Consider the following 13586-nt stretch of genomic DNA (forward strand, 5'->3'; position numbering starts at 1 on the left):
TATGTGATATAAATATGTGCGCATATAAAATCCCAAACCAGCCTGTGTTATAGTCACCACCAAAGTCAAGGCATTCATACATTCTGTTCACAACCTCTAGATATCCCACTCAACTCTACCCACCTGGACTCCTGAGGGCATATTTCTACTGCAAATGGAAAATTCTTGTCAGCCAGTGTGGAACAAAGGAACTATACATAAATGAAAATTTGAGTCCCTGCTGGTTCCTCAGATTGCATGAATTTTTGCCATTAGGTGGAACTACCACCCTCTCTGAATGGACAGGTTGAGTCCAGATTCTTTGAGTTTTTGATGAAGAGATGCTGGACCCGTGATCAGAATTGCAGTAAGGCTTTTCTCTGTGGTAAGCGGGGAAGTTTCCTTATAGTTTACTTTCTAGGCCTCACCTTTCTCGGCTGAGTGAAGTCCTTTGTTAAGGTTCAAATTTCCCATAAACCTGCTCAATAATTTGTTTGTGTTTGGCTTCTTTGCAATACCACACAAAGCAATCCTTGTAAAAGGCAAAACACTCCCGAAGACTGAGAAAGGAGCTCGAGAGAGGTGGGCAGTCCTTGGGCTTCCCACAGGTCAGGGAACCCTGATTGCTCTTCGAGCAGATGAGGGAGGGGGAATTGATCGGGGGAGGGGGAGGGAAATGGGAAGCGGTTGTGGGGACGAGGCAGAAATCCTTAATAAATAAATAAATTTAAAAAAAAAAAAAAAAAAAAAAAACAAAGTCGCTCTTTTCAGGTAGAGGCAGCTGGGTAATCTTATCTTAACTGGCTACATTTCAAGGTGCCCAATTAAGGGGCTTTCCCCTCTGGGAGCAGTGTTTGCCCCCACGTGATGAAGAGCTTTCTAATGAGGGGTAAAACTTGGAGAAATCGGAAGCCCAGAGGTCTTCTGTTCACAAAAAAAAAATTCATAGCAAACAAAATGAGCCCCACAGGTTGGGTCTCTCCCACCTCCAGCACCAGGGGCGATCAGCATTTGGCCCCAGGACAGAAGCCTGACTGAGAAGCAAGGTTAGTAGGAAGCCAGGTATCCAGGAAAGCAAGCAAGACTGCTAAGGCACCTGCACTGCTCTGAGTCAAAAGTTGTCAGTCTTCTTTGACTCTGGCTGCACAGCTCACTCGCTCACAGCCCAGCCCTCTCCTAGGGCTGGGACAGGGAATTGCTACATGCAGGATTACCTGGGGGAAACACCAAAGGCTCACTTTGGTCCCTTCCAGTAATTGAAAGGACTGAGCGTCAGGAAGGGGGAGGAGAGAGCTTCCCTCCATAAATGGTCCCACCCCTGGGCAAGGTGGCTCACTTTGGCAGGTAGCAACGGGGGAGTGTGCACCTGCCACCAGTTGAGCTCAGCCAGACTGTGAGAAGAGGCGAGGCGGAGCAAGCCAAGGGAGTGAGTGAACCATGGACAGATTGAAGTGCCCGAGCTTCTTCAAGTGCAGAGAGAAGCAGGTATGGGTCTGGAAGCCTCTGGAGGTGTAGAGGGACAGAGAGGGAAAACAAGGGGCGGGGGAGTCTCAAGTTTTGCTTTCTGTAGCTGTTCCTTTTCGCATATTTCTTTCTTTTCAACTCTTTTCAAGTATGCCTGCTATGTTCCCACAAACTTTCCACGTCCCACAAACGATGTGAAAAACAACTTTTATGCTGGTAGTTAGACTTAGGAGCACCTCACCCTGTACCTTGGGAACCCTACAGAATGTTGTTCTTTGTCTTTCTCTACACTGTGCTCATATGCTGCAGGGGAATGCAAAAATGGACTGTCCTTATCTGACCTTAGGAGCATTTCATACTCAAGCAGCTAACAGGTTGGAAGAGAACCCCTCCCTAAGTGTGTGTGTGTGGGAGAGAGGGAGAGAGAGAGAGAGAGAGAGAGAGAGAGAGAGAGAGAGAGAGAGAGAGAGAGAGAGAGAGAGAGAGAGAGAGAGAGTTGCTCCACCTGGTGGGACAGGAAAATTTGTCTCTGCATATTATTTCGTGATTTTGGGAAAACACGGATTATGTGCTCTAATCAGAGCATAGAAAGTGTATGGACTGATTTTCATTTAATTAGAAGCTACATTTAATACTTCTTAATAACCTGCTAGAACCTTAGGAATGTTGACTCTTCCTAATTTATACTAAATTGTTTTGTATTTGACACTTGACTTGTCTACTGTCATTTGCACTTCATTTGGTGTGACATTAAACTTCAGATGATGTTAGCTGAAAGGGCAGTAAAAACATCTTAGAAACTTCTTTCTTTAATTTGAACAAGCAAATGCTAAATAAATGCAGCTACCAGCAGAAATCTTCTTAGTTTTGTCTACTGCTGTACCAGTCTGAGTGTTCCAAATCTGACCTAGAGGTTAAGCAGAGTTGGGCCTGGTTAATACTTGGATGGAGAAAATCTTCTGGATTTTGAGAAGAATTCCCTATGAGTTTTCACCCTTCTTTTCTATAACACTGTGAATTTATGAAATTATGCTTCTGTGGAATTCGTAACAGAAAGGGTAGAAACTGATAATTTTTTCCTTTTTTAGAAAGTGACAGCTTCATCTGAGAACTTCCATGTTGGTGAAAATGATGAAAATACAGACCGTGGTAACTGGTCCAAAAAATCGGATTATCTTCTGTCTATGGTTGGATATGCAGTGGGATTGGGAAATGTGTGGCGATTCCCATATCTGACTTACACCAATGGTGGAGGTAGGCTTTTTCTTCCATTCTTTTTCCTCTAATGGGATGCTGTTTGTATCCACATATAGAAAATTCTAAATACTTATGTAATACAACACATATAAGTATATACAATATACACATATATAATACTTATATATGCATATAATGAAATATGAACTAAAGAGAGGTATATGATATTTTCAGTTAGTAAAGAGGATGAGAAACAAGCAAAACATTTACTAATGAACTGTAAAATATTAGCTCAAGTTTGAAAACTGCTTCAGAAAACTCTGATATAAACTTGATAAGAGTGTTACATGCAGTACTTCTGAGTTGATTTGAGAGGCCATATAATCTTCAACTAGGACTTTTAAAAGTATATTCATACTCAAGTTGAGCTTGAAGTTGAAGTATGTAAAAGGAGAGACATCTAAATCTTTTTAAAAGCTCAAGGAAACTGCTTAGCTAGAGTAAGACATTTTTATAATTTAAGTGTGAACAAAAATGGTTATTAATTAATATTTTGTTATACTATTAATGTATATATTTCAAATGCCACCAACCATATAGAATATAAATAAAATAGAATAGAATTTAGTTCAAGGCTCTGTGGTTTTATTGTTGCAAAAAGAATACTTTTTATATCTTGTAGATCATTAGGTAGACCTAATCAGAACACAAAAATAACTAAGATGACACACAAAGGGAAAGAAATGAGTTGTGCAATATTCTAGTAATGTGGAAATAACTTTTCAATTACAGCATTTTAACTTACTTGTGCTTATAGGCTATGTTAGAAGTACAGAGATGACATGTGCCTGTATTTCATAATTGGACACCTTTGGAATTTTGCCAGTATAATTATTTTTCTCTTGGCACAATAGGATTGTGTGTGGTGATGTGTCAACCTACATTTCTTGTTAATTGAGTATTTAAAACATTCACACTGGCCATCAGAGACTCAAAAAAGGAGCTCTGAGCTCTGTTTATTAAACACTTTAAGTGTGAGTAGCTTAAATTTCCTCATCTAGGACTTAGGTCATCCAATAGTGGTTTTGATGTAAGTATTAGCAGGAAAATGAGTCAATAATCACAATCTTTTTGGTGTCTATGTCCTAAGGCTCTTTTGAGATTCTTACAATTGTGTTTACCATAAGATATACCCTGTAACTTGATATCATAATTCACCGAATAATCAGCATAACCTTCCAGGAAATGAATAAAACTAATTTTAATAGAAAAATTTAAAAGATAATGCAAATTAAATAATTTTTTATGCCTCTTTTTATGTATCTTCTAAAAGTTAATATGACACACTGGTACTCAAATTTTTAAGGTCACATCATTTGAGTAATAGATAATCTCCATTCTCTAAGTGCTTTTTGAATTCATGAGTAGCAAGGAAAATAATTAAGGATAATTGCGACAGAATAAATGAGGTATACATATCGGAAATCCTGTTTTCATTTGTCGAACTCTATCTTGCTTTCAATAACTGTTGCCAAGACTTCTAGATTGTTTGGCTGGGATATTGAACGTTATGTCTTTGTTTCAACTTGTAGTCTGGTAAACATTCCAGTGAGAAGTATCATAAACCAAATATGGGCAGAAAAAGTAAAACAAAATGTTTAAAAGGAGGGGAGGAGTTGGATATTCTTATATGGGAGATTAGTTCCCATGATAGTGGAAGTTAACTGAGTCTCAGATGGTCAGTCCTTAACAAAACCATTTCTTATTAACATTGACTAAGGAACCTTGTGACTGATAAAAGAATTATGAACTTAATTGCAGTAATTTGCATTCTCAACTCTACTTACCATCTACATTCTAAATTTTAAAAGTAATCCATGTATTGTTGAGAGAGAGAGGAGGAAGGGAAGGAGGAAGGAAAGAAGGAAGGAACAGAGGGAAGGGAAGTAACATTGAACACATGTCATATGCTTGCAGTGTTGCCACTGTTTGATCAGTAAATTAGTAAATTTGATAATTGTTGGTGGCCCATCATTTGAACTCGAGACAGGAAGTATATGAGTTAGTACTAGGTCCCCCTTTTATAAGAAGGAAAAGTTCACAGGCTAGTAAAACATTTTAGGCTAAATAGTTGATAGATGACAGAGCCAGCATTTTAATGTATATCTATTTAGCTCTATAGTCTCTGATCTCTCAACTTCACTGACAGACTTTTTATTAGCTATTATTTTTAGTAATTGTAGTAACTTCACTAGGAAACATTCCCATTCCCATTTGATTAATGGGAAACTCAGTTAATGCATTTAAGTTACGTTCTCACAAAAAGTAATGAATCTTGGACCTCAAGCCAAATCCCTCCATTTCCACTGTATTAGTATGCTTTAAAATGCTATGTTCCTTGTCAAAGTGCCAAGAAGACTTTAAAATGTAATAATAAATTTATCTCTTTGCTTTTCAGGTGCTTTCTTGATACCATATGCAATTATGCTAGCATTGGCTGGCTTACCTTTGTTCTTCCTGGAATGTTCCCTGGGACAATTTGCTAGCTTAGGTCCAGTTTCAGTTTGGAGGATTCTGCCATTGTTTCAAGGTTGGTATTTAAGACTTTTCAGTATCATGATTGTTGGTCTACCTACACTGTTTTCACTTGGTGAAAAAAAAGAGAATTTAAAGCCTGACACATTTGATTCCATAGAAGTTGAGCAGAAAATGCTCACAGAGGCAGAGATGGACAGGAAGGAAGAAGCCATGTAGGTCAAAAAAGATATGGTTATAGTTAGAGAAATAAATTTGCTGGGTGTGGTGGATTATGCCTTTAATTCCAGCACTCAGGAGTCAGAGGCAGAAGCAGGCAGATCTTTGAGTTGGAGGCCATCCTAAACTACAGAGTAACTTCCAGGGCAGCCAGGGCTACACAGAGAAGCCCTGTCTCAGAAAAAGAAACAAATCCAAGAAAGTTACAATCTATAGGTCTATAAATTGGAGAACTGAAAAAAATAAAAATCACAGTATGGTTTCCATAGTTGAGAACAGACAATATATTATATTCATATATTTTAATCTCATAAATAAAGATAGTGTTCATCAAGTATTCTTACCCATGAAGTGATAGTCACCTGGAGGTAATATGCTTGCCAATCAGAAGATTAATTCATTTCACAATATATATGCAATTCAAGCATCACACAATATATGAAAAATATGGTTTTCTCTTTCAACTAAAAGTACAGAAAAAGGAAAAAGGACATGCTAGGGCAAAGATGGCATTGCTTTTTTTGTATATATATTGTGCATACACATACACATATGCATTCGCATACACATGTGCACCTGGATATAGAGCATGAAAGTCAATGTCATGTATCTTTCTTAATTCCTTTGAAATGGTCTCTCATTAAACATGGAGCTCATTGTTAGGCTAGACTGAATGGACAGCAAGCACTGGAGAGATGTTATCTCTACTTCCTCAGTGGTGGGATTTAAGTGCACTCTATTACAACAGTTTTTTTTAACCACAGGTGCTAAGTTCAGGTACTTATTCCTATATATCTATAGCAAACTGTTTACCTACAGAGCCATCTTTCCAGTCTTCAAATGTTAACTTTTACTTTTACCTGGATGCACATATAGAAATGACACTAAAAGATGATTGTCATGGTGTAATTATTTGACAATTTTCACCTTTTGAATTATTTTTTCATAGTCCTGTTGTGCATTAGCTTCAAGACAACAGCTTTAACAATGTACCATTTTTATTTTAATTTATGTATATGTGCACATGAGTGTATGCCACAAGTGTGTGAGTGCCTGTAGAGGCCAGAAGAGGGCATTTGATCACCTGGAAGCTGGAGTTACAGGAAGTTGTGACACACCCAATATGGATGCTGAACTATCATTGTCCTCTGGTCCTCTGGATGAGCACCAAGTGATCTTAACCACTGAGTAATCTCTCCAGCCCCAAGGCTCTTTCTTTTAAGTTATTTCTTGTTCAGATTTGTTTTACTGTCTTTTATATCTTTTATAAAGCATCACTGAGAAAAGTTGGATGGCAGACCACTATTTTCTCTTGGATATTCCTAATAGGAGAAGAGTCTAGATAAAAAACAAATGCCTTGATTTTTATCTTTAAAGACTAAATATAATTTTAGCATTTACTAGTTACTGCAAACCATTTGTTTGCAACATTAGAAATATATAATAAGGAGGTAAATAGAATGCTTTACTGGATGATGGGAGAAGCTATTTCAAATACTAGTCTTAATATTAGAAGTTATTATCATTATGCTAAACTGCATTGTGAACCTACTGAGTAACAGAACTTTTGGATGTTAAATTCAGATTGTTTCTGAATTTGTACTTTTTCGGAGAAATACTGGATTGTGTCCTTTAAAAATGTTACATCAGAATCTTCCTTTACTATCTGACAATTGTTTTACAGATAAACATGTGAATTTTGGTGGATTTGTCCAGAGGGTATGAATATTGAAGGTTTTTAGTACCTGTATTTCCTGCTCTCAGAAGGATTTGAAGACTTAATAAAGAATAATTGAATAGAGTTTTGTGAATTTTGTGGCTAATTCTATATCTTTCCCCTTTAGCCATAATAGCCTTTTCTTAAAAAATTGAAAAATTCTCCAAAATCCAGTCATCAAAATTGGTTTGCATTTGGGAAGAGGGATCTGAAGAGATTGCTCAGCAGTTAAGAGCACTCACTGCTTTTCCAGAGAGTACAAGTTTGATTACCAGCACCTACACTGGGCATTTCAGAGTCTCCTGTAACTCCAGTTTCAGGGCATCCAATGCCTCTGTCATCTGTAGGCACCTGCACTCAAGTGTGCACACTCACAGGTGTGCAGTGCACAGACACAGTTAAAAATAATAAAAATCGAGTCTTTTAAATATTGGAAGAAACATTGTGACAGGGTAACACCTCTCCATCTCAGACACATTTTTTCTGAATTACAACATAGACTTATGTGAAAGAGTCTTTTATTTTAGCTTTTGTGGAAATTGAACTCAGCTCTTCTTATGGATCAGCAAATTAAACTTCACCTTTTAACGGTTTTGTTTTCCAGGTGTTGGAATCACAATGGTCCTGATATCCATTTTTGTGACAATCTATTACAATGTCATAATCGCCTACAGCCTTTACTACTTGTTTGCTTCTTTTCAAAGTGTACTACCATGGGCCAATTGTTCTTCTTGGGCAGACGATAACTGTAGCAGATCACCAATAGGTAAACTCCATTGTCAACTTTTAAAATATTACTAGCTTTATAATTTTGTCATAATTACTAAATAAGTTGAAATGATTAAATAATTTTCTAACAAATTTAAGTACACTTTTATGGAAAGCCAAGCCATACGTAGAAGTAAATCTTGCAACTCTATGTTCTAAGCAGAAGATAGTAAGAAAAAAAGAATGTTTTTTTAAGTGCCATCATTAACATCCTTAAATGGTAGTAGTAAAGACTGGGTGCTGCCAATATCAATATGAGATACTTAATATTAATACTGGAGGATATTGCAGTTGAAATTATCCATACCCATAAGATGAAGCTTTAATGTTTTGGAAGGGTTTAAAGGGGTAGCATATCTATACAGGCTAGCTGAAACTCCCTGCTGAAAATTCTGCTAAATGCTAAGTGTCAACTGCAATACCTTTTATTCTGTAGCAGTTATTTCTGTAAAAACGACCACAGTTTAAATGGATAATTAGAATTATGGGCTTTACCAATTGGTGGTGGAGAAGATTTGATATATTGAATGTTACATGCTCTATTCTATTTGTAATTTATTTATTCTACTTTTACCAAGTAACAATGTAAGTAGTAACTTAAGTATTTCCCATTAAAATCCTCTTTTTCTCCCCATGAAAATATTCTTCTACATATAAGTCTATCTATCTATCTATCTATCTATCTATCTATCTATCTATCTATCTATCTATCTATCTATCTATCTATCATCTTTCTATCTATCATCTATCTACTGATTTATTTATGTATCTATCATTTTTTTTTTAGTTACCGGCTGTAATGTGAGTACAGTAACAGGAGAGATGTTTATGAATATAAGCTGGGTAACTCACAACAACCTGACCTGCTTGAATGGTAGTGAAGTTTTTCAGCCAGGACAACTTCCCAGTGAACAGTATTGGGAGTAAGTACTGACTGACTTTTTAAACAAGTGTTGTTGAAAGGCTTTTTGAACCACAGTGAAATATTGGTCAGCTCCTTTTATTTCCCATTTTATTTTTTTAATTTTATTATAAGTATATGTTGTGAGTTGAGCACCTTTCTCTTTACCTGTATACCTTCCCTCATTTTCACTCCCATAAATAGAAAAGAGAACCGTGACAGATAAATATTTTGATTCAAATGTTTACCTATTGTAGGTGAATTGAACTACCTGAAGAGGCTCATTTTTAACATGTATCTTTTACAAGTCAGTCGTTCAGTGCAATAACATTTAAATAATAGTTTAATAATAATTGCTAGTTAAAAGTTAATGTTAGAGAATTATAGAGTTTGGGAGATGTTTCAGCACATGGAAGTGCCAGCTGCCAAGCTTGGCAATCTGAGTTCAACTCCTGTAACCTATGTGGTAGAAGGAAAAAACTGACACCTGAAAGTGTCCACTGAAAACATTTATATACAGTGGAATGTGCACACACACAAAAAATAAATAAATAAAAATTGAATATAATAAGAAAATTCAAATAAACAATTAGGCTCTGGAGAGATGACTAAGAGGTTAGGAGTATTCACTGTTCTTGCAGAGGACCAAATTTTGGTTCTAACACTCACATTGTGGCTCATAACTGTTTGTAATTTTAATTCTAGGGGGTCCAGTGTCATTTTTTTAGCCTCCAAGGGCACGAGGCATGCATATTCTCATATACACATATGCAAACAAAACACTCATGCACATAAAATAAAATAAACAAATCATAAAAATATCAGCCACGACTCCCAAACTCAAGGCTCAGGGAATATTTCAGAAGGGCCAAAGGACTATAAAAAGCAAGAGGATCAGGTAACTTTCTATGAGATTATATCTCCTAATAAAGTCAGAAGCATATGAATCCTCAATGACATGATTGCCAAAACATGAGCTGAACAAGGATGACACCAATCTACATGTCCAGTTGGATGGGGAAAACCCCACATGGCCTCAGCCTAGCACAAAGAATGATAAGAAACAAAGTAAAGCTGGGAGCAGAAAATCTAGTCTTCCCCTATGAGAACACCATTGGTTGTTCAGTGCCAAATACTCAGTTCTCAAAATATCCATGCGCGTAGTCTTATGCGGACTGAACAGGATATATTTTTGGAATATATAATACATTATATTATAGCAATATAACACACATAAATATTATATATAATGTAAAATGTAATTATAACATAAAACATACAAATATGCTACTTATAATTATAGATATATAATATATAATATACACGTTACATGTTATATGTGTATGTTATATATTATATTTATATGATATATTTATAAAAATAAATATACATGATGAATAGTATTCTAGTGAGTTATGTAATATATTTCCTTTATCCATTCATCATTTGATGAACACTTAAGTTGTTTATTTGTATTGACTTTTATGAATAGCTATGAATATGAATGAATAACTTGGCAGAGTAAATGTCTTTTGGACAACCTGATCTTATTTCTTTTAAATACACAGTAAATAGTAGGACTATCAGATGATATGGTGGATATATTTGTAATTTTTTTGAGAGAGCTAAATAATGTTTTCTCCAGCATGGTGCTTTAACATTTTCAATCTTAGAAGTTTTCCAAATATCATGCTAGTTATTTTTTAGTGTGTGTGTCTGTGTGTGTGTGTGTGTGTGTGTGTGTGTGTGTGTGTGTGTGTGTGTATGCCTGAAAAGGCAAGAGGAATCAGATCTCCCAGGATCCGGAGTTATAGGTGGTTGTGAGCCACCTGATGAGAGTGCTGGGAAGCAAATACAGGTCCGCTGGAAGAGTAGAAAGTACTCTTAACTTTGATTCATCTCTCTAGTTACAGAACTTGGAAATAATGGAATTGCACAGAAACTCTTTGAAGATATGAAAAATCAGACTATTTCAGTCTGATTATATATACAGGTTTTGAATAAGTCATTAAATAATACAAAGTTAAATGTCTTATTTATGACATTTATTTTGAGAAAACCCCATAATGAGTCGCATGAAGGTACCAGATAGAAGTTTAATTTCTTTACATAAAGGAAATTAAAACATTGGGAGAAAATCATGAGTAATGATTTTTTTCTAGGTGCTTGAAATTAAGACTGCCTTTTGGACCCTTGAAGTTCAAAGATTGACTTTCGAAGGAATAATATTTGTCCCCTCACACATTATCTATCAATAAAAAGGTTGCAAAACTAAGCTACAATACTGAAGTTTCCATTGGGATGAAACACATTACAAAGTCCTTTGATTTTTTTTTTAAACAAATACAATTGATTTTGTGCTTATAAAAGGTCTTCTGTATTTCAGCAAAGTGGCTCTACAGCGGTCAAGTGGAATGGAAGAAACTGGAGTAATTGTGTGGTATTTAGCACTTTGTCTTCTTCTAGCTTGGCTCATAGTTGGAGCAGCATTGTTTAAAGGAATAAAGTCCTCTGGTAAGGTAAGTTGGAAGTCACATTAGTGACTCAACTTCATTGTAGTTTCATCAAATATAAAATTATTAATAGAGTTTTGTATAATAGGAACATTCGAATCCTTGAAAGTCTTTCTACATAAGACATTCTTGTTTTATGCATAAGCATAGGATAAATGCTATTGTTAAAAGCAAAGCAAAATGAATACAATCCTTGTGCAATTGTTTAAACCTCAGACTCTACTAGCGAATACAGCATTCTGGGGCTTGAAAGTATGTTTTAAACGCTTCTGTCCCACAGTAAGCAGCTTGAATTGGAGAATTGTAGAATGTTTTCTAGGATAACAGTATCAGTTGAAGACACAGAGAAAATAATATGCAACCATTCCTTTAAATTAATCATTTCTAATGGAGCAAGACTCTTCTTTGTCGTTGAATGGGCCTCTTCTGCACAACATTTGTGTTTTCCCCCTTCATACTTAAAAAAAACCCACCAAACAAAAACAACAACAACAACAAACAAAACAAAACAAAACTTCAGAAAGCTTAGGTGCAACTTAAAAGAAGAACTGAAACGTTTTTCTGTGAAGACTTTTTGGGACCCTAGTCTATATGGATGCACAGCTCCCTAGGCCTGGATGTAGGGGGGACGGCCTTGAACTTCCCACAGGGCAGGATTCCCAGCCCTCTCTCAAGCAGGGTGGGAGATGGAGGAGGAGATGTGGGGGAGCAGGAGGGGATTGGGAGGAGGGTAGGAAGTGTAAATAAGTGAATGAAAAAATAAAAATTAAAAAAGAATTGCATACTACCCAGAAAAGTGTATTTTTACATGATTTTAGCTGATCAGTGTGATGCTGCTGAGGAGTTCATGGGTAGGAATAATTGCACACACTTATTGTCATCTTCCTAGTACAATAGCCAGCATGTTGAATTAATGTGAATACAATGACGCATGTGATTTCTTGAAAAAAATGCTACAAATACTTTGTAAAAATTCAGTGGCAACTTTCCTATACACTTCATTTGCACATTTTAAACCCTTGGTTCCTTTATGATGCAGTAGTTTTCTTGCAAAAAGTCCATTAAAGGCAATTTAATTAAGCGTTGGAATTTATTGGTGTCTTGGGTGAGTTATTTAAATCAACTTATTGGGAATATTATCAAACATAAGATATCTAAGGATCAAAAAGTTACACGTTATTATAGACAGCCTCAAGGGCAATCCATTCATCTGAACCCCTGTGGTATCTAAGACAAGAGTCGTGTGCCTATGTGTATCTTATCAGCTTCTCTTAAAAGTAGCTTTAAGTAACAAGCATTCAATGTGCTCTGTATTTACACTAGTGTAGCTTTTGTGAGCTCTGGACATGTACTAGAAGATATTTTCCTTGTCCTTGGGGACTGAATGTACTTATCATTACCAATTTTACATTTCTCATCCCAGTTTACTGAAAAGAGGCATTCAGTCCCCTGAGACATTTATAAGGATCCACATAGGAAAGCATTCCATTTAGATCTCAAGTGATCACTCTAAGGTTCTAAGTAGGAACCTTAGAAATACTGCTCCCTACATCAAAGTACTTTCAAACATGGATCTATTTTTAGAGTGGTGAGAATATAGAAAGGAAATTATCCTAAAATTGGTACTGGTATCATTGGACTTACCTACTTTTTGAAACCTGAGGTAATTATTTCACAAATTGCGACTGGTTGTTAATTTTGCTCAAAGAAAATTATATGCCATGATTTTAAAGTGGCATTAACTTTTAGTTGTTCTGTTTGTTAGGTGGTATATTTTACAGCTCTTTTCCCGTATGTGGTTCTCCTAATTCTGTTAATACGAGGTGCAACTTTGGAGGGTGCATCAAAAGGCATTTCATATTACATTGGAGCACAGTCAAACTTTACAAAACTCAGAGAAGCTGAGGTAAGACTTAAGAACATTTAAAATTACCTGAGAAGATAAAACTTAAAGCTAAATATAAGAAATTTTGTTCCATATACATATATATATATGTGTGTGTGTGTGTGTGTGTGTGTGTGTGTGTGTGTGTGTGTGTGTGTGTGTATGTATGTATTATACTATGGTATTTTCCAAGAGCATATGCAGTTAAAGAATTAGTTTTTATCCAGTAGGATATCTGACTAAGGCATGTAACAGCATTAAAACTCTCATTGGAAGTAAGATCAATTTTAGCAATAGTCTTAGAACTCACTGTACTACTGTAACTTATTCTATTTGACCACAGATTTGGGGCTTTACTGTTTTGAATAAACGAATATTTCATACATTAACACCTATAAATTAAGAGCT

At 35.9% G+C, this 13586-nt stretch overlaps 1 protein-coding gene across 2 annotated transcripts in view; it reads left to right on the forward strand.

Moving 5' to 3' along the window:
- The first annotated feature begins 1327 nt into the window (after positions 1-1327).
- The window catches only part of Slc6a14 (solute carrier family 6 member 14), a 33148-nt gene continuing 20889 nt past the window's right edge, over positions 1328-13586 (forward strand). For both annotated transcript variants that reach the window (XM_041642887.1, XM_041642888.1), the window contains exons 1-7: positions 1328-1464; positions 2532-2697; positions 5099-5230; positions 7716-7877; positions 8667-8802; positions 11167-11299; positions 13059-13199. In XM_041642887.1, the coding sequence (XP_041498821.1) occupies positions 1417-1464; positions 2532-2697; positions 5099-5230; positions 7716-7877; positions 8667-8802; positions 11167-11299; positions 13059-13199 (918 nt within the window). In that variant the 5' untranslated portion in view covers positions 1328-1416. The remainder of the gene's footprint in view (positions 1465-2531; positions 2698-5098; positions 5231-7715; positions 7878-8666; positions 8803-11166; positions 11300-13058; positions 13200-13586) is intronic.

The sequence above is a fragment of the Microtus oregoni genome, unplaced genomic scaffold (genome assembly GCF_018167655.1).
Source record: "Microtus oregoni isolate MIOR12 unplaced genomic scaffold, Mior012 000080F_ref0000499, whole genome shotgun sequence".
Lineage (NCBI taxonomy): Eukaryota > Metazoa > Chordata > Mammalia > Rodentia > Cricetidae > Microtus > Microtus oregoni.